The sequence below is a fragment of the Amphibalanus amphitrite genome, unplaced genomic scaffold, assembly GCF_019059575.1.
Source record: "Amphibalanus amphitrite isolate SeventyFive unplaced genomic scaffold, NRLGWU_Aamphi_draft 001271F_arrow, whole genome shotgun sequence".
Classification (NCBI taxonomy): domain Eukaryota; kingdom Metazoa; phylum Arthropoda; class Thecostraca; order Balanomorpha; family Balanidae; genus Amphibalanus; species Amphibalanus amphitrite.
In genome coordinates this window covers 71,607-96,288 of record NW_024882764.1, presented here as the reverse complement: position 1 = coordinate 96,288, position 24,682 = coordinate 71,607, and the positions used below count along the sequence as shown (strand labels likewise).

The 24,682-nt window shown below is 51.5% G+C and overlaps 2 protein-coding genes across 2 annotated transcripts; both read right to left on the bottom strand.

The window, feature by feature from the left end:
- Positions 1 to 8: 8 nt before the first annotated feature.
- LOC122371715 lies at positions 9 to 5,931 on the bottom strand. The gene is made up of 9 exons (XM_043348280.1): positions 5,698 to 5,931; positions 5,232 to 5,432; positions 4,296 to 4,479; positions 4,020 to 4,149; positions 3,456 to 3,647; positions 2,129 to 2,351; positions 1,720 to 1,915; positions 1,391 to 1,608; positions 9 to 1,001 (listed from the first exon to the last, which is right to left on the bottom strand). The coding sequence occupies exons 1-9, from the start codon at positions 5,737 to 5,739 to the stop codon at positions 9 to 11; spliced, it is 2,379 nt and encodes a 792-aa protein (XP_043204215.1). The 5' UTR covers positions 5,740 to 5,931.
- Positions 5,932 to 6,647: 716 nt separating this feature from the next.
- On the bottom strand, positions 6,648 to 22,553 carry LOC122371711 (pancreatic triacylglycerol lipase-like). The gene is made up of 10 exons (XM_043348275.1): positions 22,398 to 22,553; positions 15,577 to 16,014; positions 14,030 to 14,310; positions 13,186 to 13,332; positions 11,135 to 11,360; positions 10,571 to 10,818; positions 10,193 to 10,325; positions 8,907 to 9,033; positions 8,041 to 8,241; positions 6,648 to 7,700 (listed from the first exon to the last, which is right to left on the bottom strand). The coding sequence occupies exons 1-10, from the start codon at positions 22,414 to 22,416 to the stop codon at positions 7,376 to 7,378; spliced, it is 2,145 nt and encodes a 714-aa protein (XP_043204210.1). The 5' UTR covers positions 22,417 to 22,553; the 3' UTR covers positions 6,648 to 7,375.
- Positions 22,554 to 24,682: the final 2,129 nt, after the last annotated feature.

Here is a 24,682-nt window from a genome sequence, read left to right as displayed (position 1 = left end):
TCGGCTGGTTACTGGCGGCTCGGGGGCCGGTGTGCACACGGCTGACTCTGCGGCTGCTGCTGGATGGGCGCGGTATGGTGGCCGCACGGCTGGCTCGGCTGCTGGCTGGGCGCGGTATGCTGGCCGCACGGCTGGCTCGGCGGCTGCTGGCTCGGGGGCCGGTGGGCGCACAGCTGGCTCTGCGGCTGCTGCTGGCTGGGCGCGGTATGCTGGCCGCACGGCTGACTCTGCGGCTGCTGCTGGATGGGCGCGGTATGGTGGCCGCACGGCTGGCTCTGCGGCTGCTGGCTGGGCGCGGTATGGTGGCCGCACGGCTGGCTCGGCTGCTGCTGCTGGCTCGGGGGCTGGTGGGCGCACGGCTGACTCTGCGGCTGCTGCTGGCTGGGGGGCCAGTGGGCGCACGGCTGACTCTGCGCCGGCTGCGTCTGAAGGTCACACTGCTGGTCGCCGCCGTTGGTGGCCGGTGTGGTGGGACACGGCGGACGGTCGTCCGGCGGTGTCGGCCTCAGGAAGTCGGCGCCGCAGCCGGGGTCAGTCCGCGGCAGCCGTCTGCCGTCCGTCTCCAGCGCCGACTCGGCGAACCGCAGCTTCCTCTCGCCGTCCAGAGATGGCGGCACAGTGGCCAGCTGGTCGGTGCCGCGGCAGGGCCTTCTCTCGGCCACTGCCCTGACCTCCTCCAGGCCGGCAGCGCACAGACGGCCGTCAGGGGCCGGCTCGGCGGACCGCTGCTGGGCCGGCCCGGCGGGCCGCTGCTGGGCCGGCCCGGCGGGCCGCTGCTGGGCCGGCTCGGCAGGCCGCGGCTGGGCCGGCTCGGCGGGCCGCTGCTGGGCCGGCCCGGCCGGCGCCGGGCAGCAGCTGCGGTTGGCCTCGTCCAGGACGTCCAGTACGCTGGGGTCGGGCGGGTGGGCCCGGCGCGCGGCGGCGTAGAGCGCCTGGAACTGGCGGTAGTCGCAGACGCCCATGCCGCACAGCAGCTCCATCAGGAACGCCTCGCTGCGCGGCTGCAATACGGGCAGAGGGGGAGTGACGAGTCATACATCGCAGCCCGGCCTGGTAGTCTAGACGAGCTAGCAGTCGGAGGCAGGCCAGGGGGCCAGTACACAGGAAACGGGCCACCGGGGCAGCGCGAACTATGATAAAATGTAGACCCTCTCGCCGCTGATAAGAACTATGCCTTCGGTCCTTCATCATCAGTTTTACTACACACGTTATCACTACCCTGCACTCATCAGTCAGCCTCCCTCTCGCCGCAGTCACCCCGACCAACGCCACCAGTCAGTCCTCACCAGTCAGCCCCTCTCATCAGTCAGACCCTCCCACCATTCAGCCACTCCCACCAGTCAGCTCCTCTCACCATGGCTAGTCCCTTCTCACCGCCCCCGCTTCTAACCATGGTGAGCTCCGTCTCGCGCAGGCCGGCCTCGATGAACGGTGACGGGGTGACCACGTCGACGACCCTGTCGCGTCTCGGGCCGGCGGCGTTCTCCGGCGGCTCGCCGGGTCCGGAGCTGCGCCTCCGCTCCACGGTCCAGTCGGGGGGCGGCGGCGGCAGCTGGCAGCTGGTGCTGGTGCGACACTCGGCCACCGGCCGCGGCTCCTTCCGCAACACTGCCGGAGGTGGGGCCGCCGGCCGGTCACAGAGAGGGTGCACAGGGCCGTTCACCGAGCCAGTTCCTGCCTGAGCTCCTCTCCCTCCCCGTCCCCTCACTGGCCACTCACGGTCGAGGTGTCCGAGCGTGAGCCGGTCCTTCCAGTTGAGTGTGGCCACCAACAGTGAGTAGATGACCAGCCGGCGCGGTCCCTCGGCCAGGTTTAGCCGCTCGACCAGCGCGCGCAGCTCGGCAGTGGCCAGCGGCAGGCACTGCTGACAGCAGGCGGCCAGCACCGCCTCCAGCGGCAGACGCTTGGTGCCCAGCTGGCAGCCGCACCGAGCGGGCAGGGACGGTCAGGGACGACAGTCACTGGGGCGGACAGAGCACGGAACACGGCAAGAATACAGCCCACAGAGGGGCACGGAGCACGGTGCGATGCGTTACACAGTAATACAGAACACGGTGTGACAACCTCAGTGGAGTACGTTTTAATCGGTTGGTGACCTCAACCGTACCGCCGCGCCCACCTACCCCACCTTGTCCATTTTCTTCATGGTCTGCAGCAGTGCGATGAAGCCGGTGAAGCCGGCGGCCTGCAACTTGCGGCGCGTGACCAGGATCAGGTCGAGCCGCGCCAGGTCCTCGGCGGGCAGACTGCAGCTCGTCCGAGCCGTGGCGATGTCCAGCGCCCCCGAGAGCACGTGACGCATCGGCGCGCCGTAGGTGAACGTCGCCGGCAGGTCACGTGTGCACTGGTACCTGGCGAGAACGCTCCCGGGTGAACAACGTTCTGACTAGGCATAAATACTGCATCGATTGTTATCGTATGCCGCCGTGTTGCCTAGTTGTACACATTTTTATCGCTAGATGGCAGTACTAGCACGCGCCTGAAGGTATGCTGCACCGCACTAACCACCCGCGTTAGTTCTATTCCTATCGCTAGATGGCAATACCGGCGTGCGCCTGAAGGTATGCTGCACCGCACTAATCCTATTCCTATCGCTAGATGGCAGCAGTGGTGTGCGCCTGAAGGTATGCTGCACCGCACTAGTTCTATTCCTATCGCTAGATGACAGCAGTGGCGTACGCCTGAAAGTATGCTGTACCGGACTAGTTCTATTCCTATCGCTAGATGACAGCAGTGGCGTACGCCTGAAAGTATGCTGTACCGCACCAGTTCTATTTCTATCGCTAGATGGCAGCAGTGGTGTGCGCCTGGAAGTATGCTGTACCGCACAGCGCGCTGGTTCTATTTCTATCGCTAGATGGCAGCAGTGGTGTGCGCCTGGAAGTACGCTGTACCGCACAGCGCGCTGGTTCTATTTCTATCGCTAGATGGCAGCAGTGGTGTGCGCCTGGAAGTACGCTGTACCGCACAGCGCGCTGGTTCTATTTCTATCGCTAGATGGCAGCAGCGGTGTGCGCCTGAAAGTATGCTGTACCGCACAGTTTACTCGTTTTCGAGGTGCGACGTGCAATTAGGCATGGCGGCAAGTCACAGGAGCATTTCTGATGGTAAGATATCAATTCACTGACTGAGAAGTGTCATTGAGAACGAAACTGTCGTAGCGGTGACAATGTCAAGTGATTTCAAGTCCCAGTCCCAAAGCATTAAGTTGCCATAGTGTGGGAGGAAAGTGCATGCTGTCGTCACGGTGCAGCATCGAACAGAAAAAATACGTAATTTGGCTAAAAATATGGATTTACAACAAAAAAAGTAGGCACCCACCATGACTCAGGCTAATTTTTTTCTGCATTCACTCCTGCAGCTCCCGTAGTCCCCCTAGTGCGTGCGCCGACTGAGCCGACTGAGCCGGCTGAAGCCGGGTTCACACGGGCCACTGACTACCGGGTCGGCCTTACCTGTCGAGCGGCTGTCCGACGCGGTCCTGGTGGAGCTCGCGCCAGCTCTCGGCCCGCCAGCTGCAGACGGCGCTCAGCGGTTTGGACGGACCCGGCCAGGTGACACACTCCTTCACTCGGCGACCCGTGTGGTTCTCCTCGTTGTAGGTGGGTACGCCGAACTTGGCCTTGGTGTTGAACCCCTGGCCGTAACTGCCGGCCACCCGGGTACCCGGGAGAGTCAGTGAAGGGACTCTGACTTCTGACCTTAGTGAATAGCCGTATCGTCAGTCCCGCCACTCCCAGGTATAGTCCCCCACATGTATCCGCTGTCAGTGTCATGTCGGTCGGTGTCGACCGGTGTCGGTCGGTGCCGGTCATTGCCGGACGGAGCAGTCGGTGTCGGTCGGTGTCGGTATCGGTCGGTATCGGTCGGTGTCGGTCGGTGTTGGTGTCGGTCGGTATCGGTATCGGTCGGTATCGGTATCGGTCGGTGCCGGTCAGTGTCGGAGGGAGTTGTCGGTCGGTGTAGGTTATTTCGGTCAGTATTGGTCGGTGTCAGTCGGTGTCTCTCCACGGACTGACCTGCGGTGCGTCTGTTCGCCGGGGTTGGTGTGCCGGTGGGAGCGCCGGTACAGGTCGGTGCCCTTACACCAGTTGGCCTGGAACTCCTGGGCCGTTCGGTAGGGACTGACACACTGGGCCACCGTGTCGCCTGTCCGACAGCACACACCAGTGACTCACACTTCACAGCCCTGTGTATCAATCACTTCCATATCACAGCGGCGACAGTCCCCACAGTTCCCCACCTGTCGTCACCGGCTCCCCGCTCCCAGCCAGGTGTGCTCGGTGAGTTCTCACCATACTTGGTGGGCAGGCCGAAGGTGGCGGCGCCGGCGCAGGCCAGGTGGGGCGGCACGGCCGGCTGGCGGAGCGGCGCGCAGCCCACCGGCCGGCGCAGTGTCGAGTCGTAGGTGAGACGGCGCGCGGCCGCCAGCAGCCGGTGGGGACGGGCCACCACCGGAGGGTTCACCACGTCACCGGCCTGACAGGAGGCGGGGCGGGTCACAGAGGCACAGGACGGGCCACCACCGGAGGGTTCACCACGTCACCGGCCTGACCGGGGGCGGCAGGGCGGGTCACAGAGGCACAGGACGGGCCACTGCCGGAGGGTTCACCACGTCACCGGCCTGACCGCGGGCGGGACAGGCCACAGGACAGGTCACTGAACACTGTGAACAGGGCAGGTCTCAGGACAGGGAACAGAACAGGGCACCACCGGAGGGCTCACCACGTCACCGGCCTGACCGCGGGCGGGACAGGCCACAGGACAGGTCACATTACGGATCACAGGGTCACAGGACAGGTCACAGGAAGGACCACAGGGTCACAGGATAGGTCATAGGGTGGGCCACCAGGGCAAGATATAGGAGAAACAGGTTCTTGTTCAGGAATATGTCGGCTTTTGTAACTGCTGTGCAGTAAGAGAGCCTCAGACACTGAATAAAGTTAAAAGTACTTGAAGACGTAACATAGGTATATGTTACGCCTTCATTCATTACATATGGTCGATGATGATTTTTTTTTTTCAACATATCTTCTATAATTGCAATGTGGAATATAATGTGCGTTTATGCCCATGAATCATCAATGGATTACCTATCATTTTCGAATTTACGACGTGCTACGTTTCTGCAGTATGATTCAGAACAATGTACCGAACGTTGGACGGAGCGAATTACAAACAGCACTGGCGTTATAATGGGATCAAGAGCGTGTGACTACTCGAGCACATACCAGAGACTTGGTGCCGAACTTTGTGCCGTGAACTTGGTTGGGCTTGTCGTTGGGGTCGTCGGCCACTCCCCAGTGGTAGGTCTTGGCTCCGGGGTCGGCGTAGTGGGCCCTGCGGAACTTGCGCACCGAGTCGGGGGTCGGGGGCCCTCTCGGCGGGTGCAGTAGCTCACCCACCAGGTCCGAGTGGATGGCATGGTACAGCTGCCGGCCAAACAACGAACGGTAGATTCATACTGGACTCGGTGCCAATAAATAGCTATCGACTCCTTTTGTAGAAGTGACGACGTTTTAAGACATTTCAAGCGTTTCAAAACAATATTGAAAGATTCAAGAGTCTGAGCAAATATAACCTTTGCATACCAGTTAGCTAATACAGGGCGCATTCCCTGTTATCTGCCTTTGATATGCATAGGTACTGGACTGGTTAACAATCTACAGTCCTTCCTACCTGGGCAGGGAGACTTACGTTTGTATCAGCCTGATTGTAATGCGATGTATCCGATGTCATGGTAAAAGACCGCGCCGTTTCTGCTTGGCTTCTTCCAATACGTCGTTCATGTTCGCAGCTTCATGTCGGTTCTAAGCTGTTTCTGAATTAATAAGCGATCGATTTTATTTACGTAATGATAAAAGCATGCTGACGTCTGGTCTATCGTTTAATCAAAGTTAGTAGGCAACTCGTAAAACAGAAACTCATAAATTTCGTAAAACGTCTTCCAGTGAAAATAACACCTTTTGATTAGATGTTAATAGATTGCACGTGCGCATTGCTGCTGTTGTCTCTCGAATATCTATCCACAACGGTGAGCGCTATCGCACGCACATACGTTCCTGAACTGAACTGAATCAACTATTTCATGTATGTATAGCTCAAGTCAGTTAGCTACATTAGGTAATTGGCATAATTCCCTGTGACTGTTAAGCGCTGATCCAACATTTGGCTTAGCTCTTGGACCGGAATTAAAGGTTAATCGTTAAAGAAACGTTCCACAAGAGATGTCGCTCGCTGCCAGCAAGAACTTCTCCTAGTCCTACCTCAGCTTGGCGTAGAATATGATGCTTATTGCTTTCGATGAGAAAATATTGTGTCGACAACATAAGATTCACCACGTATCTCTATCTATGTACCTCAGTGCTATATGTATAAACTGAAGCTGTTACATGACCTACAGGCATTGTTTTGTACGTACGTGAAGTGCTCAAATACCATGCACCGTTCATTGTGAAACACTGACTACACCGTCGTATTTACTTGACGTATTAAACGGTCAATAATTGAAATTACTACTCAGCTGGAAGATTATCTAAAACTCGAGATCCAAGTTTCCACTGGTCCCTTCACTAAATTTGTTATTTATTTATTCTATTTATTTCTGCATATTACCATACACCATGTTTTCGAAAAACGAATGAGCATTTTGCTGAGAAAATATATATATATTTCGAACCGTGCAAGCGTTCAGTATCATATGAGCTCATAACAAAATAACCGTCATGTTGGATGTGCTGTATACAGTGTAAACGTGCGGCGGCTGTACGTACGTGATGCAAAAACAAGCATTCCCTACGAACACTGTATCGCTGTGTATCTTTTACGCTACGCCACTTTCACATCGCGTAAAACTGGCATACTGATGGCGATTTTCTATTCTAGATTTGCTAAGTGACCGACGAGGGTAGGCGATTGTAGACTGGTGAGGCGCAGCTCCGAGGAAAACAGCGCAAACGTAAATAAGTAAGCATCATGCAGCTCCAAGAATGGTGGAATTAAAGGCGTTTTTGAATTATGAGGCGTCGCGTTTGACTTGACTTCATGTTGTGATTATTTCAAAAATATGTACAAGTAAAAACGAAGACGCAATGTCTACAGGTTACACTACACTGAGCACACACTGAACCAACAGAGCTGCTCACAGTGTCAAAAACATCACAAACCAAGCAGCTGAACAAGCGTGAAAATAAACTGCTTGAAACACCTCCTGAATATGTAACAAAAACACCATATCCGAAGGTAAACTGGCACAACGCTTCAGCTATTGCCTAGCGTAGATAGCTGTCTTACTATCATTTCCTACATATGACGTACGATTGGAAACTTTCCGAATAAAGTGTATTTTCGGAAAATGTCACGGTACCGCTAGAGTTCAAAAGTTTTCAACGAGCCTGAGAATATGCTGGAGCAGACCGCCTCTGTTCTCGGTGGGCTGCCGGACGATGCGGAGGAGTCGGGGTCGTTCCGGCTCTACCGTCCTCTCCCGGAAGGTGAGCCTCTGGCGGTCGCCGCCAGGTGTCACTGCGCTGAGCGGCCGCCGCCGGAAGGGGGGAGCGGCGCGCAGACTCGGCGGGGCCGCCGCCGCGCGGCCGTCCACGCAGCTTGTCTGGTTGTAGAGCGTCACGCGGTCCTGGCCGGATTTGATAAGCACCGGTGCGGCGGCCGAGGGACAGAAGGTCTGGCCCGCGTCGTCATCGCTGAAATGTGACGCAGACGTCAGCCGCGAAACAAGCACCGCAGTTCCAGCAGAGCTCGAACGTTCTCTCTGTCCTCAGAATCGACACATCCGCATGAAAGGCGACGGAATCGACTCAGTCACTGCGAAACACCAACCGATGGTCGGCTCAGCCTCATGTCTAGATCTAGTCCCGCTTCCTGAAATAACCTATTCAAGCATAACAAAACATTAATCTCAAAAGCTATCGCGTAAGATTTAATCCCTTATTCTTGATTTGATATAGATATAGATAGTTGCAGTTAGCGCCCCTCCCTACTGTCCGCCGGAGGACGTCCCGCCGTTTGCCGCGTCTGACTGACCCGTCCGGCAGGTCCATGTCGAGAAGGGTGACGTGCGACACGGCCAGGCTGGTGTCGGGACACCAGAGCAGGCAGGGCATCTGCAGCAGTGAGCCGCGCTGGCGGTCCCACGAGAGCTGCACGCGGTGCACAGGCCCCAGCGCCACCGTCGTCTGCACCAAAAAACTGTACGTCTGGCCGTGCTTGAGAGTCAGCGAGTCCCTGCCGGGGGAGAGAAGCACTCAGTTAGATCAGCGCCGACACAAACGGCAAGAGTTGAAAAAATCACGTAAGCCGTTTTCACAACGGTGTATCCGGCGGGCGGCGAGTGCACCTAATTTGACCAAATCTGCACCTAATCTCTTTTACAGCAAATATCTTCATTTTATGAATTTATTTCATTGTTTTCATCGTTGATGCTCGCTGATAATACGACAAAGCAGGCATATAAGCAATTAGTGTAGCCCTAGCTGATAGCTACTAAGAGACACACTGAACAGTAGCGGCGGAACACCTTCAATTAAGGGGGGGGGGGCACTGCCGACTTTTTGTCCCATTCTTTCCATGCAACACCCATAGGGCTAGTGTTGAAATACCAAAATCAAAGGGGGGCACGGTGCCCCGGTGCCCTACCCGTTCCGACGCCTATGACACTGAACCTGATTTGACCAAATCTGCACCTGATCTGCACCAGATGTGCACCAAATGTGTACCGGATGGCCGTCGTGAAAACAGCTACAGTATCCTAAATTTTACCGATCTTTGTTTGGCTTATTGCTCATTCAGTGCCTGCGAAATGGTGATGTTTGTCACACATGTATAACTATCCAATGATGGTAATAAAAATTGCAACTTTTGTTACATACATAAAGTAGTTATTTTCTCACTTTTTCGGCAGTCGGTACCTCTCCAACCGGCCCTTTGGGCCGTACATGGAGATCACCAGGTGACCTTTGACCTCGCGCTGGTCATTGTCCGGGTCACCCAGCTGAATGTTGATCCGATAGTGCCGCACTGAAACCAGAACATGACGAATAACGTACGAAACTAGGGCATGTAGCATCCGAAATAGAAAACGTGACATGCACAACATATGAAGCCAAACTATGACACTGATAAATGACGCAACTAAACTCAGAGATTTGTTGTGCATTAGCCTGTCATTCCTGTTGTCGCCTCTAGGTACTGGTTTGTAAGGTCTCATACTTCCAGCTTCACTGATGGGAGAACATTTGTCGTCAAATACATTGTTAACCCTCGCATGTGTAGGGGGGGGGGGTCGGATGGACCCCCCCCATGGTTTTTCGCGAATAACTCGTGTAAAAAGCGGCCGATCGCGACGAAACTTTCAGTACCCTCACATTGATCAATTTTACACCTACCCTGAAAATTTCATGACCCTGACCCAAATAACCTTTGACCTGTGACCTCTTTTCCGAGACCATGTTTGGCCGGAATCGCGATTCTGCGTATGTCGGCTCGCATTAGCCGGGCGTTTGCAAGCTTTTCGTGGTTTCAAGCGTTCAAACATGTGATTTGATGCTGCTTCCATGCATTAGGGTGGGTGTCAAGGTCACCTGAAGGTCAGGTCAGGTCATTGACCTTTGGTGACCTCGGGTGACCTCGGTTCACTTTTTCGAGCTGTACATGTTTCTAGGCTAGTTTTTGGAGCTGAATTCGAATTTAGCAACCCTTTTGAACATTTAAGAAGTAGTTTTGGTGCCTTCGTAACATGTTACGAAGCTGTCAGAGGCGGTTGACACGTACTACGAATACCCGTCACGACGCCTACTGGTTGACCCGACCTGACCTGATCCGACCTGGTCTAAATGCTTAAAGACATCATCTGTGATCAAAACTAACACGATTTTCGTGATCAGCACCCCGAAAAACCCATTAGCAGCCACACTTAACGACTTTCTAACAGGTCCCGATTTTCCCGACTTTGGGTCATTGACCTGACCTGGAAGGTCAACCAATGACCTAGGACCTTAAAATTGGGTATCATCGGCTTCCTCTCGTCACGGGCAACACGCTCGTTTTTTCCGCGAAGCTCTAGCTCGATCAGGGGCCAAACGGCAAGGGGGGGTCCAACCGACCCCCCCCCCCTACACATTAAAAGCTGGCAAACGCCGCACACATGCGAGGGTTAACTCTCAGCAGTGTGACGTACAGCAGTATGGAGCTCTCGAGGACGTCGTTAGATAAAACGGCACCAGCGTTTTGTTCTTGTAGATGTATTTGTCGGCGTGATATCCCATTGACGCACAACGTTCGCTGTTCTTGCCACAGGTGCTACATTTTCCCTGAAATGGAAACGGTCTCATTTTGATCAATAACAATATAGAAGCACAATTATTTGTACATGGCGATCGCAGCAGTAATGCATAAAATGTCAAACACAATTTCGTCGTGGAGCTTCACAATGAAATGCCAACCCAGACTAAAGTTAAGCACTCACCTACATCTATCTCCAATCCCAATTCATCTCTGACTCATCCATGCCCGCATCTTCGAATGCACATCGCGACATTCCCTGATCCTCCCTCACCTTCATGAAGTCGCCGAAGTCCTTGCACTCGTGGCTGACGAACGAGCACTCTGGCTTCTGGACGATGCTGTCGGTGAAGATGCGCACGGCCCGGATGTGCCGGCAGGCGAGCAGCTCGCTCTCGAAGTCGTCCAGACTGCCCTCCAGGAAGGCGGCCAGCGTGTGCGTGTAAGAGTTGCATCCCGGCTGGTCCTTGCCGCCGTTCGGGTAAAAGTCCACGTGACCGCACGGCTGGAGCATTCCCAGACCTGGATGGGAAGGTGGGGTCAGACGTCCTGTCATGGACTGACAAAATGACCTTCTGCAACGACCAACAAACAGCCTTCCCTGAAGGGTGACTGACCCCCAAGTCACAGGACGAGATTAATTAAGCTCCTGGCGACTTGTGGATCACCAAGCACCTCCCCCCCCCCACACACACACACTAAATGACTTGACCCCCGTCCCTCACCGGACGACATTAAGCTCCTGGCGTCCGAGTGGATAACCTGACACTTCCCCACACTGAATGACCCGACCCCCCTGAATGGCCTGACCCCCTCCCCCTTCACGCCCGTCCCTCACCGGACGATATGAAGCTCCTGGCGTCCGAGTGGATGACGTCGACGAACTGGGCGTCGCTTGGGTCGAGCCGCACCTCGGGCGCCATGTACTGGAAGCCGGGCTCGGCAGGGTCCAGGCCGGTGATCCGGCCCAGGCCGGGCACCCGCGCGCCCACGTAGCCAGCCGTCTGGGCGCCCAGACTGTGCCCGATCACGTGCACCCGAGACACGTTCAGGCCGTGCGCCGTCTGCGACAGGGTGCAGGAGTGTCAGACAACTGACTCAGGGCGAGGGAAGGGAACACACGGGTGTAAGGGCGCCGTCTGTGGAAGGGTCGGAGTGTCAGACACCCGGCCGAGGGCGATGGAAGGGAGCAGAGGGGTGTGAAGGCGCCGTCTGCGGCAGGGTCGGAGTGTCAGAAACCTGACTCAGGGCGAGGGAAGGGAACACACGGGTGTAAGGGCCCCGTCTGCGGCAGGGTCGGAGTGTTAGAAACCTAACTCAGGGCGAGGTATAAAAACAGGAGGAGGCTGGTAGATTTGCCGTACTACTTACATAGAACCACACATATAAATGGTGAATACGATAACCTGTAGTGGAGCTTGTCGGGACTCGGGAGAGCTATATTTATTAAATGTTCCCTCAGTTGAACTTTGATATAGTTAAATAAGTTAATATCTTTGATAAGTTGAACTTTGTTCGGTACTTTAGCACCGAGTCATTCATTCATTCATCCATTCATTCATTCATTCATTCATTCATTCATTCATTCATTCATTCATTCATTCATTCATTCATTCATTCATTCATTCATTCATTCATTCATTCAATCGTTCGTTCGTTCGTTCGTTCGTTCGTTCGTTCGTTCGTTCGTTCGTTCGTTCGTTCGTTCGTTCGTTCGTTCGTCTGTCCGTCTGTCCGTCCGTCCGTCCGTCCGTCCGTCCGTCCATTCATTCATTCATTCATTCATTCATTCATTCATTCATTCATTCATTCATTCATTCATTCATTCATTCATTCATTCATTCAATCGTTCGTTCGTTCGTTCGTTCGTTCGTTCGTTCGTTCGTTCGTTCGTTCGTTCGTTGGTTCGTTCGTTCGTTCGTTCGTTCGTCTGTCCGTCTGTCCGTCTGTCCGTCCGTCCATTCGTTCATTCATTCCTTCCTTCCTTCCTTCCTTCCTTCATTCATTCATTCATTCATTCATTCATTCATTTAGTGTGATGATCTCCTGTCTCCATATAGCATGGATTTTACTATCAACAGTCAATCAATGCAATGCAATAAAAGCATTGAAAGCTTGTTTTATCCATCGGCCCCTAATGATAAGCATAGCTCATGGCCTCCCGGTGGACTCTGACGTCTCATACAAGTTTAACGTCTTTAAAGTTTTTACGGGATAAGGCCTCCTTGGAAGCGGAAACACGAGGAGCGCGGCCGGCGACGCATTCCACATCGCCCATTTAGATAGTCAATCCTGCGCACTGATCGAGTCCGTGAAGTTTCAACCACTGCTGCCTGTAACACTGGCTGACAGACAGACGGACTGACAGGCAGACAGACAGACAGACTGACTGACAGACAGACAGACAGACAGACAGACAGACAGACAGACAGACAGACAGACAGACAGACAGACAGACAGACAGACAGACAGACAGACAGACAGACAGACAGACAGACAGACAGACAGACAGACAGACTGACAGACAGACGGACTAACAGACAGACAGACACCCGGGGCTGATAGGCGCCGCACTGTGGGGTGACTGATACAGACCGGAGCGGATGGCGTTACTGCCGGGACCGGTTCCCAGAGCGACAACCGGTTCACCAGCGGGCCATACCGCGCTGGCGGCCCCACACGTGATGTCACGTGTTCAGTGGGCACTACTACCGGAGCCGCGGTATGGACAGCTAGTGTCCGAGTGTCTGTAACACCGACAGACTGTACAAAACAAACAACAGACAGCAAACACAGATTAGAGAAACTCTGTGAACTCGCCACATTGTACACACGCTGCCGACCGCACAGCTAAGCAGCGGCTCTGTTACGTAAGCATTGAGCGCTCACCTGGAGCCACCTGATGAGGTGGGCGGTCTCCATGGCGACCAGCTGGGTGTTGGACAGCGCCTGCTGGTACATGGGCAGTGAGCCGTACCGCCAGTCCACGGCGATCACGTTAAAGTCGCCGTAATCCAACAGGCGCTGAGCCATCTCCTGAAACCAACATAAACAAACAATTCCGGTCAACGAGTGAGAATTGCTGGGTAATGATAGGTATACTTAAATAATACCCTTATAGCCAGAACGAAATTAAAATGATCAACAAATTGCTCAATATGTAACGAGCTGCATTGTAACTAATGCTGCATCTAGTATGTAACGAGCTGCATTGTGTAGTGCACAATGCCTTTTTGATCGGAGCACTCACTAATACGCGATCACCAGGCAGTTTAGCTATAGGGTCACCCCATTCACTTCCCATTCACTTTTTACCATCTGTGCCTGAGTAGCATTGCATCTTCTAATACGCGCCAATAGAATTGCTTTCATAATAAACCTTCTCATGATCTCTCGTTTTGCATCTCTTCGCTCATTCACCTCATCCAACCTCATATTCACCTCATATTATATTCCACGTATAATGTGAAGCGATCTATGCAGTTAACATGAGATATGAGTCGCAGCTTGTTTCGTTTCACATCGCAGCAGAATTCAGCCTTTTATCTTTCATGCGATTTTTTTCATTTTGCGCGCTGTCATCGGTACCCGGTAACTCACTCGGACCCAATTACCCGGACGCAGTCACCGACTCACCAGTCACCACTCACCCGAACCCAATTACCCGGACCCAGTCACCACTCACCCGAACCCACTCACCCGGACCCAGTCGTTTGTATCCGGACCCACTCACCCGGACCCAGTCGTCGGTGCCCGTGTCGAGGAAGCCGTGGATGATGAACTTGGTGTCGCGGTCGGCGCTGAAGTCGGCCCGCTCCAGCGCTCTGTCGTCCCCGGCCGAGATGGTCAGGTTCGAGTCGGGCCGGGCGCGCGTGTGCACCCAGAACCGGGTGGGGATCAGGCGCCGCTCCAGCGGGAAAAAGTTCACAGGCCGGTACAGCGAGTGGAACCACGCGTCCGTGTAGTTGACGCACCCGATGTCGTCGTAACACTTACTCTTCTCGTGGTCGTCGCCTGGTAGTGAGAGGCATTGGAGGTGAGTTGAACAGAAGAGGATGTCTTTTATCTGACGATTGGTTATGATATGTCAACATTCATATCGAATAACGTCCATATATTCTTTATGCATTTTAGATTAACCCGCGCACCGACGGGGGTCTGCGCCAACTTCGCACCGACGGGGGGGGGGGCGGATGACCGCCCCCCTGAGATCTCGAGAACGAAGCAAGATAGCGACAAGCGGTAAACGGCATCGGATACGCACGGTTAAGATCCACAATTTTTACTACGGTCATTTTCAGGTCAGGTCAAAGATGACGTCACAGGGGTCGAAAAAGTCAAAATGGCGGCGCTAGATATGGAGAGAGTTTTTCTCGAATAACTTTCGAATTAGTCAAGATAGGAACAAACTAAGGGCATCATCGTGATCCTCTCGTCAATCCGCATCGAATGATATATATGTTGACCTCGAAAGGTCAAGGTCAAAGGTTGACCTCAGGTCACGTGACCTTGAGGTCATCATGTATATCATTCGATGCGTCTTGACGAGCTGAACACAATGAGACCATCCACGCGTCTGTATCTTGTTCCTGTACGGAGTTATTGGCCAAAAACCTTTGGTGACCTTTGATGACGTCACATGACCTCACAGCTGCCCAACAGCAAAACAGACCTCAAGGTAGTGAAGGTTGATCGTATATGAAGTCATGTATGGCATATGGGGCCATTCCGACCCGTTTTAGTGGTAAAAACTGGGAGTTGATTTCCCCCCCCCCCCCCCATTGACTTATAATGGGGAGGTCGCGAAATTGACCTGACCTTAGGTCACCGATATCAAAATTCCGAGATATACAAATTGTAGCTACTAATGACCTTATAACATCCTGCGACTTTCAAAGGCCTCCGACATCTACTGTAGCTCTGGCACGGTGACAAAGTTGCAAAAAAGTGACTTGAGGTTGGGTCATTCAAAGTGACCTGGTGACCTGACCTTGAAAGGTAGGAGGTTCAAACTTGCACACCATGTGTAAAATTGATGAGGGAACAGTCATACCAAATTTCGCGGCGCATTCGCGAAAAACCTCAGGGGGGGGGGCGGATATCCGCCCCCCCCGTCGGTGCGCGGGTTAATGCCTATATTCAACAGCTGGCCGTAAGGACAAGTTTCGAATGCTGAGCCACATTATAATGGATGCGTCTATATCTGTCCAATAAGAGGAAATTAACAGCTAGCAAACAGTTCCTACCGGAGACAACACGCTGCGCTCGGGGGTGACTCACGCATGATCATGTTGGCCGTCTGGTTATTCCAGAGGTTGGACCAGTCGTACTGCGAGATCCTGCCTATGGTGCCGCCGATGGAGCCGCCGATGCCGCGGATCAGCGAGGGCAGGAAGCCGCCGGCGCCGCTGAAGAACCCGCCGACGGAACCGGAGCCGGAGCCGGAGCCGGAGCCGGAGCCGGAGCCGGAGCCGGAGCCGGAGCCGGAGCCGCTGAAGAGTCCGCCGACGGAGCCAGAGCCGGCCGGGACCGCTGGCACAGAGGCCGGGGTCGACGGGTAGGACGGGGCGGAGGGGGAGTATGTCGAGGGGGCGGAGGGGGAGTAGGTGGAGGGGGAGTATGTCGAGGGGGAGAATGTGGAGGGGGAGAATGTGGAGGGAGGAGTGGGCCGGTCGGCCGCCGACGCACACACGGCCAGCACACTCAGCAGTACGGCAGCTGTAACATACACAATGAAACCGGTTTGATGAAGTTGAGGTTGCATCAACAGTTACATCAACAGTTTATGGCCTAAATGTGAACATCATCGTTAACTATCGACCAAGGACCACACTTTCTTTAACACTCTTTATTGGTGGTAGGCTTCCGGCTAAGTGTCTGTCCTACTGCATAAAGTATGCATGTACAAGGATCATATAAAATGTCGTATAAATTTTCGCCAGAGCTATCGGTTTTCTACATACGCCCCGACCAAGGAAGGAGGAAGGGGACTAGTTAGGTACGCTTCCGTTGCCGTTTCACCCCTAACTGCCGCAAGAGTTGAGGAACCTAAGCCCCGCAAGGTTTAGACGGGGACTGAGGGAGCATCTGCTGGAGAAACAGCGCTCCGACTGAGACGGGACGCCGGCTCCGAGAGATTTCACTGTGTTCACTGTGTTCTGGTGTCAGTGATCTCGTGTTCGTGTGTTGTGTTATGATACGTGTGCACTGTGCGAGTATGTTTGTATGCATGTGCGTAGTCATCCCTTCATCATTTAATGACTCGAGGCATAGAATAGCCGCTGCTTTCGGTTGATGTGTCATTCGTGGTGAAATAAATAAATGAATAAATAAATAAGTAAATAAATAAACAGATAAATAAATAACTGAGTTGGCCTTTTACTCAGTTTTGGTAAAAGCTCGCAAGAAATGGTCGCAGATGTATCATTTAAGCACCATCGCCGTTCATGCTCAGCCGCCTTCAGTGCTATACTTTTTGTCTTGAAAACGTCCACCTCAGTGTCAGGCTTATCGCCAGGAGCCCCAGCGGGGCGAAGGCTAAAGATTAGCTTAGAAGATAATTATGTTCCCATTTTTGTTCTTAACTACGCCTAGCACCATAATAAATCTTTTTTTTATTTGTGACTACTTGCTACAAGTCCTTGCACACATTGCATAGTTTTGTGCACCGACTTATCCTGTTTTGATAAGGAGCGTTTCATGCGTGCACGTTCGGCGGATTTAAAGCACTTTCCGTTTCGTTAGGATCCAGTTTTGTTACATACCTCAGAGCGTCTCTCTGAATATTTGATTTTGAACTGCTGAAACAAGATTTATAAGGAAAAGTGGAGTCATGCCACTTTGAGTACAGTTGATTACAGAGCGATGTTACGGGCCTCTCAAGCGATCACTTGACTGGAAAGTTTCCTAGGTGAAGCCGTTAATCATGCAATTAGGCATGCCTTTGGCGAGCTCTGGGTCACTGGGAGAAGCTACGTCACTCCGCAGGTGTAATGCGGCACAGCCTATCGATCCAGGGGCCTGATTGCTTATGAGGAATGAAACATCATTCTGTAGTCAACTTGTATATACGAACATATATGTAGTTGTGCACGCTGATGATCCAAAGGCATGTTTCTAAATTTATTAGCGAACTGATTATTCCTCGCCAACTGGGGTGGGGGTGGGGGGTCGTTGGTGCCACTCAGCGATTTTTGCAACTGTTCAGAACGCGTTAGAGACAGAGAGCATAAACCAACCCCAGTTGTAGGTCAGGTCAGGTCAGGTCAGGCTTGGTCAATGATCTATGACGTCATAAGTGAGCTTCTACTTGGTCCAAAAATTTGGCGACTTCGCAACGCCCCCAGAGATAAATATAACAACACAGCTATTAAGAAAGATAAACAAGACAAATGAAGAATAAAGATGAACTACAATGCCAAAAGAAAACAAGCCATTCACTCTATGTACGGTAAATAGCAATGGAACCCGATTGTAAAGCATCAGACTATCAGGCCAACCGGGGACCCCACAGCTCAGGTCAATGACACTCACTTGTTTTTTTTTGGGGGGGGGGGCGGATAAAAGCAAAACTGTCGATGACTAATGATATCCAAAGAATGGTTGCATTACAAAATAATGCAACCATTCTATGCGTGCTCTTCTCGTATTTGTGTCAATCAGTGCAGTTTTTTTTTAGAAATGACGACGTCAATGTTAATCGCAGGTAACCTCGAATGACCTTGGATGACCTTGACACATGAGCGGTCATGAGAGAAACATTCAGGGCTCGGGAGCGCTGATTGACATCTGGCATCTAACATCAATTTCGCTCGAAATCATTATTCTGAGGCTCAGGATTCGAGCCTCAGAATAAAAAAGGAATTAAACAGTAACACACCTTCTGTTGTCGCTTTTCACCACCATGTGTTATCTTGCTTCAGCAGTGCAAAAGCAGGCCCCAGAAGGCGGAAGCTCACAAAGCCGTTAGTTTCGGCCGAATGTGACATGGCATGCGACCTCACAGCTTGGCAACTGATCTGATATTAATTTTAATTTTTCATGTTTCCCTTTTCAGATATTTTTGTCATTTTGTCATTTTTTCAGATATTTTTGTCATTTATGTTTTTTTTTTTGTCAATGAATACATTTACATAAAGCTATTTCATATTACGGGCAAATTCTTCTCGAATCTCAAAGTCTAGGTATGTGTTCTGCAAAGGTATACATGCGAAAAGCCCCTGTGGGGATTTTGCAACGGCACAGGGGGTTGCATCAACCCCCTGTGCCGACTTAAGTCCGGCGCTAAGGCCACAATCGTGGCGTGCACAGCTGACCTCCATTCTCTTTTCCATCAGCTGTCTCTGTGCGTCTCCTCTCCGGCAGTTCGTTCCGCTCAGTGTCCGTCTCAGTTGGGCTGCGGTGAGCCACTTTCACCCAGTAACACGCGGCTCCACCAATGGAAGCGCTCCCGGCACGGGTGGAGATCGCCGGGGGAGGGAGGGGCCGGGGAGGAAGGATAGACGGGGAGAGAGGAACGGACAGAGGCACGGACACAGGCAACACAGCATCGGACAGAGCAGTGGGTGAAGGGCGACAACGATGGGATTGACGTAACTACACGCATGGTGGCGGAACGGGTCTATGAACGGAACGGAAGTGTATCGGATGACGGGAGGAGCGTAAATCGGAAACGAAGTAAAAACGGAATCGAACTGGAACGGAAACGGAGCGGAAGTGGAACGGAAACGGAACTGAACTAATTACAACAGAAACTGATCGAAAACGAGCGATTTGCATTGTGCATGCAGGATATAGACGGATTGAGAATACATGAACTATTGAAAGGGATGGATAACTACCGACTGATAAAACTAGAATGTTGTTGATCGAAATCGAAGCAAGATAAAACAAGAAGCTAATCAAGAATGAAATGAAACGCCTAATGCAACTACGGATTGTCAGAGCAAATAGCGAACTTGAATAAGCTATTTATTATCTGGGGTTGGATGGAATGAGTTGAAATTAAATGCACTGAAGACCATGACCGTCACATGGACGGGAAATAGCTCCGATCTTGTGGCGCTCTGAATATTTTGCAAACATTTGTTTTTTTATAAATTTAGCTCGAGTGTTTGAATGGACGGTTGGACAGAGCCGGAGCCCACGCTAAGCAGAGCTTGTTGCGCGGACCCCGACCCCTACCGACCGATCGCGCAATTCCGGGTAACGGGAGAATTTAGATGCCAAAGTTTAACGTGCCCTTCAAATCCGGACACGGCCTGTCCCACTCAACTGACTTCAACTGGCTGCGGATGCTCCCACCAACCGCAGACCATCCCCGTCAGGAGTTTCAAATATCGAGCGCAGGAGCGACTCGAACCCGGGCTCTCACTACCGGGAGTCCAGCGCTCTAACTACCAACTGAGCTATGGGATAGGCTCAAAACACTTTCAACAGGCTTTGTTGAAAGTGTTTCACGAAAAGCTTGCTTGTTTAGAAAAGATATCTTCATTATTTATGCAGTTGGGTGTGAACATGTCTCATCGAGTAGAATGTTGAATGCTGGACTTTGGCAGGTGATCGCATGCACAACACATTAAACACGCTGCCGAAGAGTGTTGATTATTTGTGCATGCCGTCTGGTGCCAAGGCTCATTGGCGGACCATCTGGACTGGGTGAGGCGCACCCAAGTCACTAGTCTGGTCTGTAACCCTGACTGGGTGAGGCGCACCCAAGTCACTAGTCTGGTCTGTAATCCCTGCCACTTGACAGCCGGGAAGAATGAATCAACTACGTGAGCTTGGCTCCGTGAAGTAAAATGGCGTTTTTAAAATACAATATTCATCTTTTGCAATCAGGGCAGCATCCAGCTCACTCGAATAGGCGAGCCTATTTGATGAGGTAGGTAGTAGGTAGGTACAGTCCACCGCAGAACTAATGCGCGGTTTCAGTCGTGGTTATGCTTTGCTTCTGCATCTTAAGAACGATTTGCCAAACCACAATGAAACTTGAAATGTAGTCGTTATCTTTGCAGTTGCAGCTTTATATTTTGCTGTCTACTCCTGGATCAATCCGTATTAAAAAATTCAGTCAAAGTCATCTGTTGGGATAAGTAAAACTGCACATTTCTTTATCTGTGGGCCGTTCATAACAGCTACCTTTTCAAAAGTTATTCAAAGAAATTTTATGCGCGTTCTCCGCTGTCTTCAAGTCCACCGCTACAAATTTCCCAAGTACAAATAGGATAATGTGATAGCTGATATCATGACATTGTACTGTGACCCAGACCCGTTCTGACCATTGTTTTTACTAAAGCTTCTATTGCTGTAGCAAAGTGAGGCAACCATATCTTCCATGTTGCACGCCCAGGGCTTTTAGCATGCACTGTTGCACATCCGGCTGTTTTAGGGTGTTATTGTCCAGTACTAGTAACCAACCTACGAGCAACAAGATATTGCTATTGCAATCAGTAGGTGGGTATATGGTCGCTTGAAAGAGCATATTACACTCTTTGCACCCGGTACCAGGCATGCTTTTGACTATGTGTCGCAACTGTAGAGCTTCTTCAGCTAAGCTCAGGAGCTCATCCACAGCCCCTGGATGTTTTCCTCACCAACCTTGATGGCGTCTGACCCAGTTTTTACTGACAAATACTTTCGCTGCCCCTAACACCTCCTGGGCGTCAGTGTTCTTGCCTATTAGCATAGGTCGCCCCGACACTGGCGGTTCACATAACCACGCGAGGTGAAAGTAACCATCATACAACTCCACGGCACCTTCCGTTGGGGTCTGAAAAGCCTTTACCCAGGCGTGAAAGGTTGCCCAAGTCTGAAAATTGGAGCCCTTTGTGGTAGCTTGCAAGGTTTCGTTTCATCTGGTGGTCCAGCTGCTGTTAGCTTCTTCGAATGTTATTATTATGTACGAGCTACATAGCAAGCTACATATAAAACGATGGCTATTGACTCTCATCGATATGAATGTGTTTTGAAATGACACGAACGGAGCTGTAGATGCGACTTTAAGGGAATGCCAATTACCGATGCCAGTGTTATGTGCTATGCACTATGCAACATATGTTGAAAGGCATTAAATGAAAGAAACAGATGAAAACGGCTGGCCTTAAGGCTATTTAAAACCGCTTCACATTGCTCGCTTCATTTCTAGCTTTGGCTGAACGTTATTTTACATGCTAGACAAACAGCATTGCACGCTTAACAGAAGCAGATGCGTTACATTTTTATTACGGTATTAGACCGATCTGTCGACATTCTACAGAAGTATACTTGCAGCCTTGCTATGCATATGCATAGGTTCAGGTATAGGAAGTAGGAACACAATTTAGGCCGGCGCCCTTACAACATAGAATGAAGCCATAATACTCGCTGTCGTATATGTATACTATATTTTGTCACCACAGCAAGCATTACGATATTTCTTTACCTACTCCTTTAGCACCGGCTAGTCTACGCTGCTTATGAGGTTGTGATTCTGAATATAGCAATGCACGTACAACACACATTTATCCCTATAACCTAATGGATATCTCATGGTTATTGGCCATCCGGATCCGTCACTGTACACAATTAGCATAAATAAAACAGGTATTTATATGTGCAATGTGCGTTGTAGGCAAACATGTGCATTGTGCATCCATCACAGTTCAGACGTAGTACGACGTGATTAAGAAAGTAAGGGAGACTCATGCCGATTTGATAGGTCACCAACTTCTTATAACTCCCACGCTGTCCTTCCATACGACCAGAGAGCGTGTGTGCCACGTAACTTATACGGAAATCACACCCGGGCATCTGATTTAGGAAAGAAAATCCCACCCCATGCATAGACTGCAAATAGGTACTGTTTACCATCCGACGCATTCAATATAGGCAATGCGCTGTTTACTTGTAGGGCACATTGGTTTATTTTACGCCTATGACAAAGTGCGTTTATACACCTATGCTTATGGTTAGCACTTGGTTCACGGGAAGGTAGTGTGTAATCCATAGCAAGACCGGGTCTCCAGAGAGCGAAACGCTTTGGTTCACGGGAAGGTAGTGTGTAATCCATAGCAAGACCGGCTCTCCAGCGGGAAAACGCTGCCGGTGAGCTCGTGACTCACCTCTCATCGCCGCCCTCATCGTGTCGTTTCTCTGGCACACTGGACCACTCAGTCCCCGCGGCGCCCTCCGAATGGCACCAGCACTCTTTGGGCGCACCTCGCTGCTGCACGTGCGGCCGTGCAGTCACCACTGACGGCGGCGGCGGCGGCGGCGGCGGCGTCCCTTTCCACGGCGGCGGTTCACGGTCCACGGTCCACCCTCCGCGGCCCACTCTCACCCGGTACAGTCTCCGGCACAGCGGCGGTCACCGCTGGCCGCCGATCAGCACACACAGAGTTGGCTCCCATCCGTGTAAAACCCGTATAATACGTAACCGGCCCGACCAAGAGCCGGTACAGGTAGGAGAGGAGCGCGAACCGACAGCCCATCGCGATAGGCTGTCGCGGCGCAATGAAATAGCCCGCCCAGCTGAGAGATTATCTGCAATCCGTCACCTGTTACAACCGTGTCCTTACTGGACCTGAGATGGCCGATTGTAAGTTTTTTGTCACATGTTACGCAGCCACTGACATTCTAACGATTCGAAGCAGGTATTATCACGATGTGCAATAAGTAGAAAGAATATTCACAAGTCTCATATTACGAAACAACTGCTTGACGTCCGGTAGGTAGGTCTGTTTCAGCCTTCTGCTAAACAAAAAGCTGTGGCCACATGATAAACAGCAAAATAGGGTTAATATTTCAAAATGATATAGGTAAATATTCCACCAATCAATCATGATCAGAAACAAAAGGGCTTCTATTCATTGTTATGCTTCTACCCGCGCCCCGTAGGGCTACCGGCGGACCCTACCACCCGTAGGGGGGGGGGCGTTTCGGCCCCCCCTATGATCTTGGGAATTTACCGGCCGATTTTCAAAATTCACACGGCGTTGGATAGCCCCACCCGGGAACTACCTTGTGACCAAATTTCATTGACCTAGGTCAAACCGATGACGTCACAGGTCAGGTCAAAGGTCGGATTTTCACCGTTCACAGGCATTTCAAGAAATGTGTTGTGAAATCGAGTATATTGGTAAGTCATTGAAAACCGTCGATGGTACATTGTTCGTCAAACACATACTTCGCTATATGACGTCACTGATACCAGGTCAGGTCACAGAGGTCAGGTCACTGGGGGGTCACAATATGAAAGTGTCGTGTGATACATGTTTTATGGTCCATTTCACATGACAAATGCGATTATGTGGGTCGGGCAGCCTTTGGGGCCAGCTTAGGTCACGTTTTAGCGAATGTCAGGTCAAGGTCAGGTCATATTAGATCAAATTTCGAAGTTGATATTTTTGCATAAAATGGGTATCGATTCGATGCAGCTCGTCACGGGGAGTGCAATGGTGGTCTTCGTTTTGCCCTACGTGGTCTAGAATTGCCAAAAATTGAGTTTGAAAATTTGACGTCATCATTTTTGAACAATTTTTTCGCTATAACTTGGCCAAAAAACGAGATATCGATCTGAAATTTGGTATGTACATAGAAGACGGTAGGTACTATCACATACATTCCGGTTTTTTCGAAACTCAAAAAGCTTTTTGAATTTTTTGGCTAGTATATCCAAAAAATTGCATTTTTTATTTTTGGGGGTCAAAACTAAAAAATTTTAAGAATCCGAGATGACAGTTTTGTAGCCCTGTCAATTCTACACTTTTTATGTATTGACCATTTTTCTGTATTTTCAAAGCTGTAGGCCTGACAGCTCTTCTCGCGAAGGTCTTTTTTCGGTCGAAAATGGCAGAACATGACGTCATTCTGACGTCATTTGTGGCCAACCTATCATAGCCTCTGAAAATTTTTGGTCACAATGTGTAAAATTGATGCCCGGAGGGGTCCTGAGAGTTTGGTGGTGATATCGCCAGCCGTTTAGGAGATATCGACGGAAAAGGACAGGGGGGGGGGCGTTTCGGTCCCCCCCCCCCTACGGGGCGCGGTTAACACTCTTTCGTTCACGCCCTATATTACTTACATGTTTTGTCTCTTTTTGCTCTTTTCTTAACCTATTTATACTTTTGTGTTTAAGTCAAAAGTTCTATTCGCTGGTCCTTGCTCTTCACCCGACAACGCCCAAAAAGTTGCACGGTCATCGTAAAAGCAATGTGTTTTCAATGATCCATCTGGACGATGCCTTCTATCACTGAAAGCTCTAGTGAAGACCTTATCTCCACGCAAGGCTCCGCCTGCGTCGTCTCGTTCCCAGCATGTAAGACGGCTACGCAACAGGCCCCAGGGCGCCACTATACTCGTGTCGTAATGCACTCACCGTATGGTTAGCCTGCATTCTGATCCAATA

Excerpts from the sequence above, each read along its gene's own strand:
- LOC122371715 (XM_043348280.1), bottom strand. The coding sequence starts at position 5,739 with ATGACATCGGATACATCGCATTACAATCAGGCTGATACAAAC. Across the intron at positions 4,480-5,231 it reads AGTTCGGCACCAAGTCTCTG|GCCGGTGACGTGGTGAACCC; the intron begins GTATGTGCTCGA and ends GCCTCCTGTCAG. Across the intron at positions 2,352-3,455 it reads GTCGGACAGCCGCTCGACAG|GTACCAGTGCACACGTGACC; the intron begins GTAAGGCCGACC and ends CGTTCTCGCCAG.
- LOC122371711 (XM_043348275.1), bottom strand. Across the intron at positions 13,333-14,029 it reads GCACCGACGACTGGGTCCGG|GAGATGGCTCAGCGCCTGTT; the intron begins GTGAGTGGGTCC and ends TGTTGGTTTCAG. Across the intron at positions 10,819-11,134 it reads CAGGAGCTTCATATCGTCCG|GTCTGGGAATGCTCCAGCCG; the intron begins GTGAGGGACGGG and ends CTTCCCATCCAG.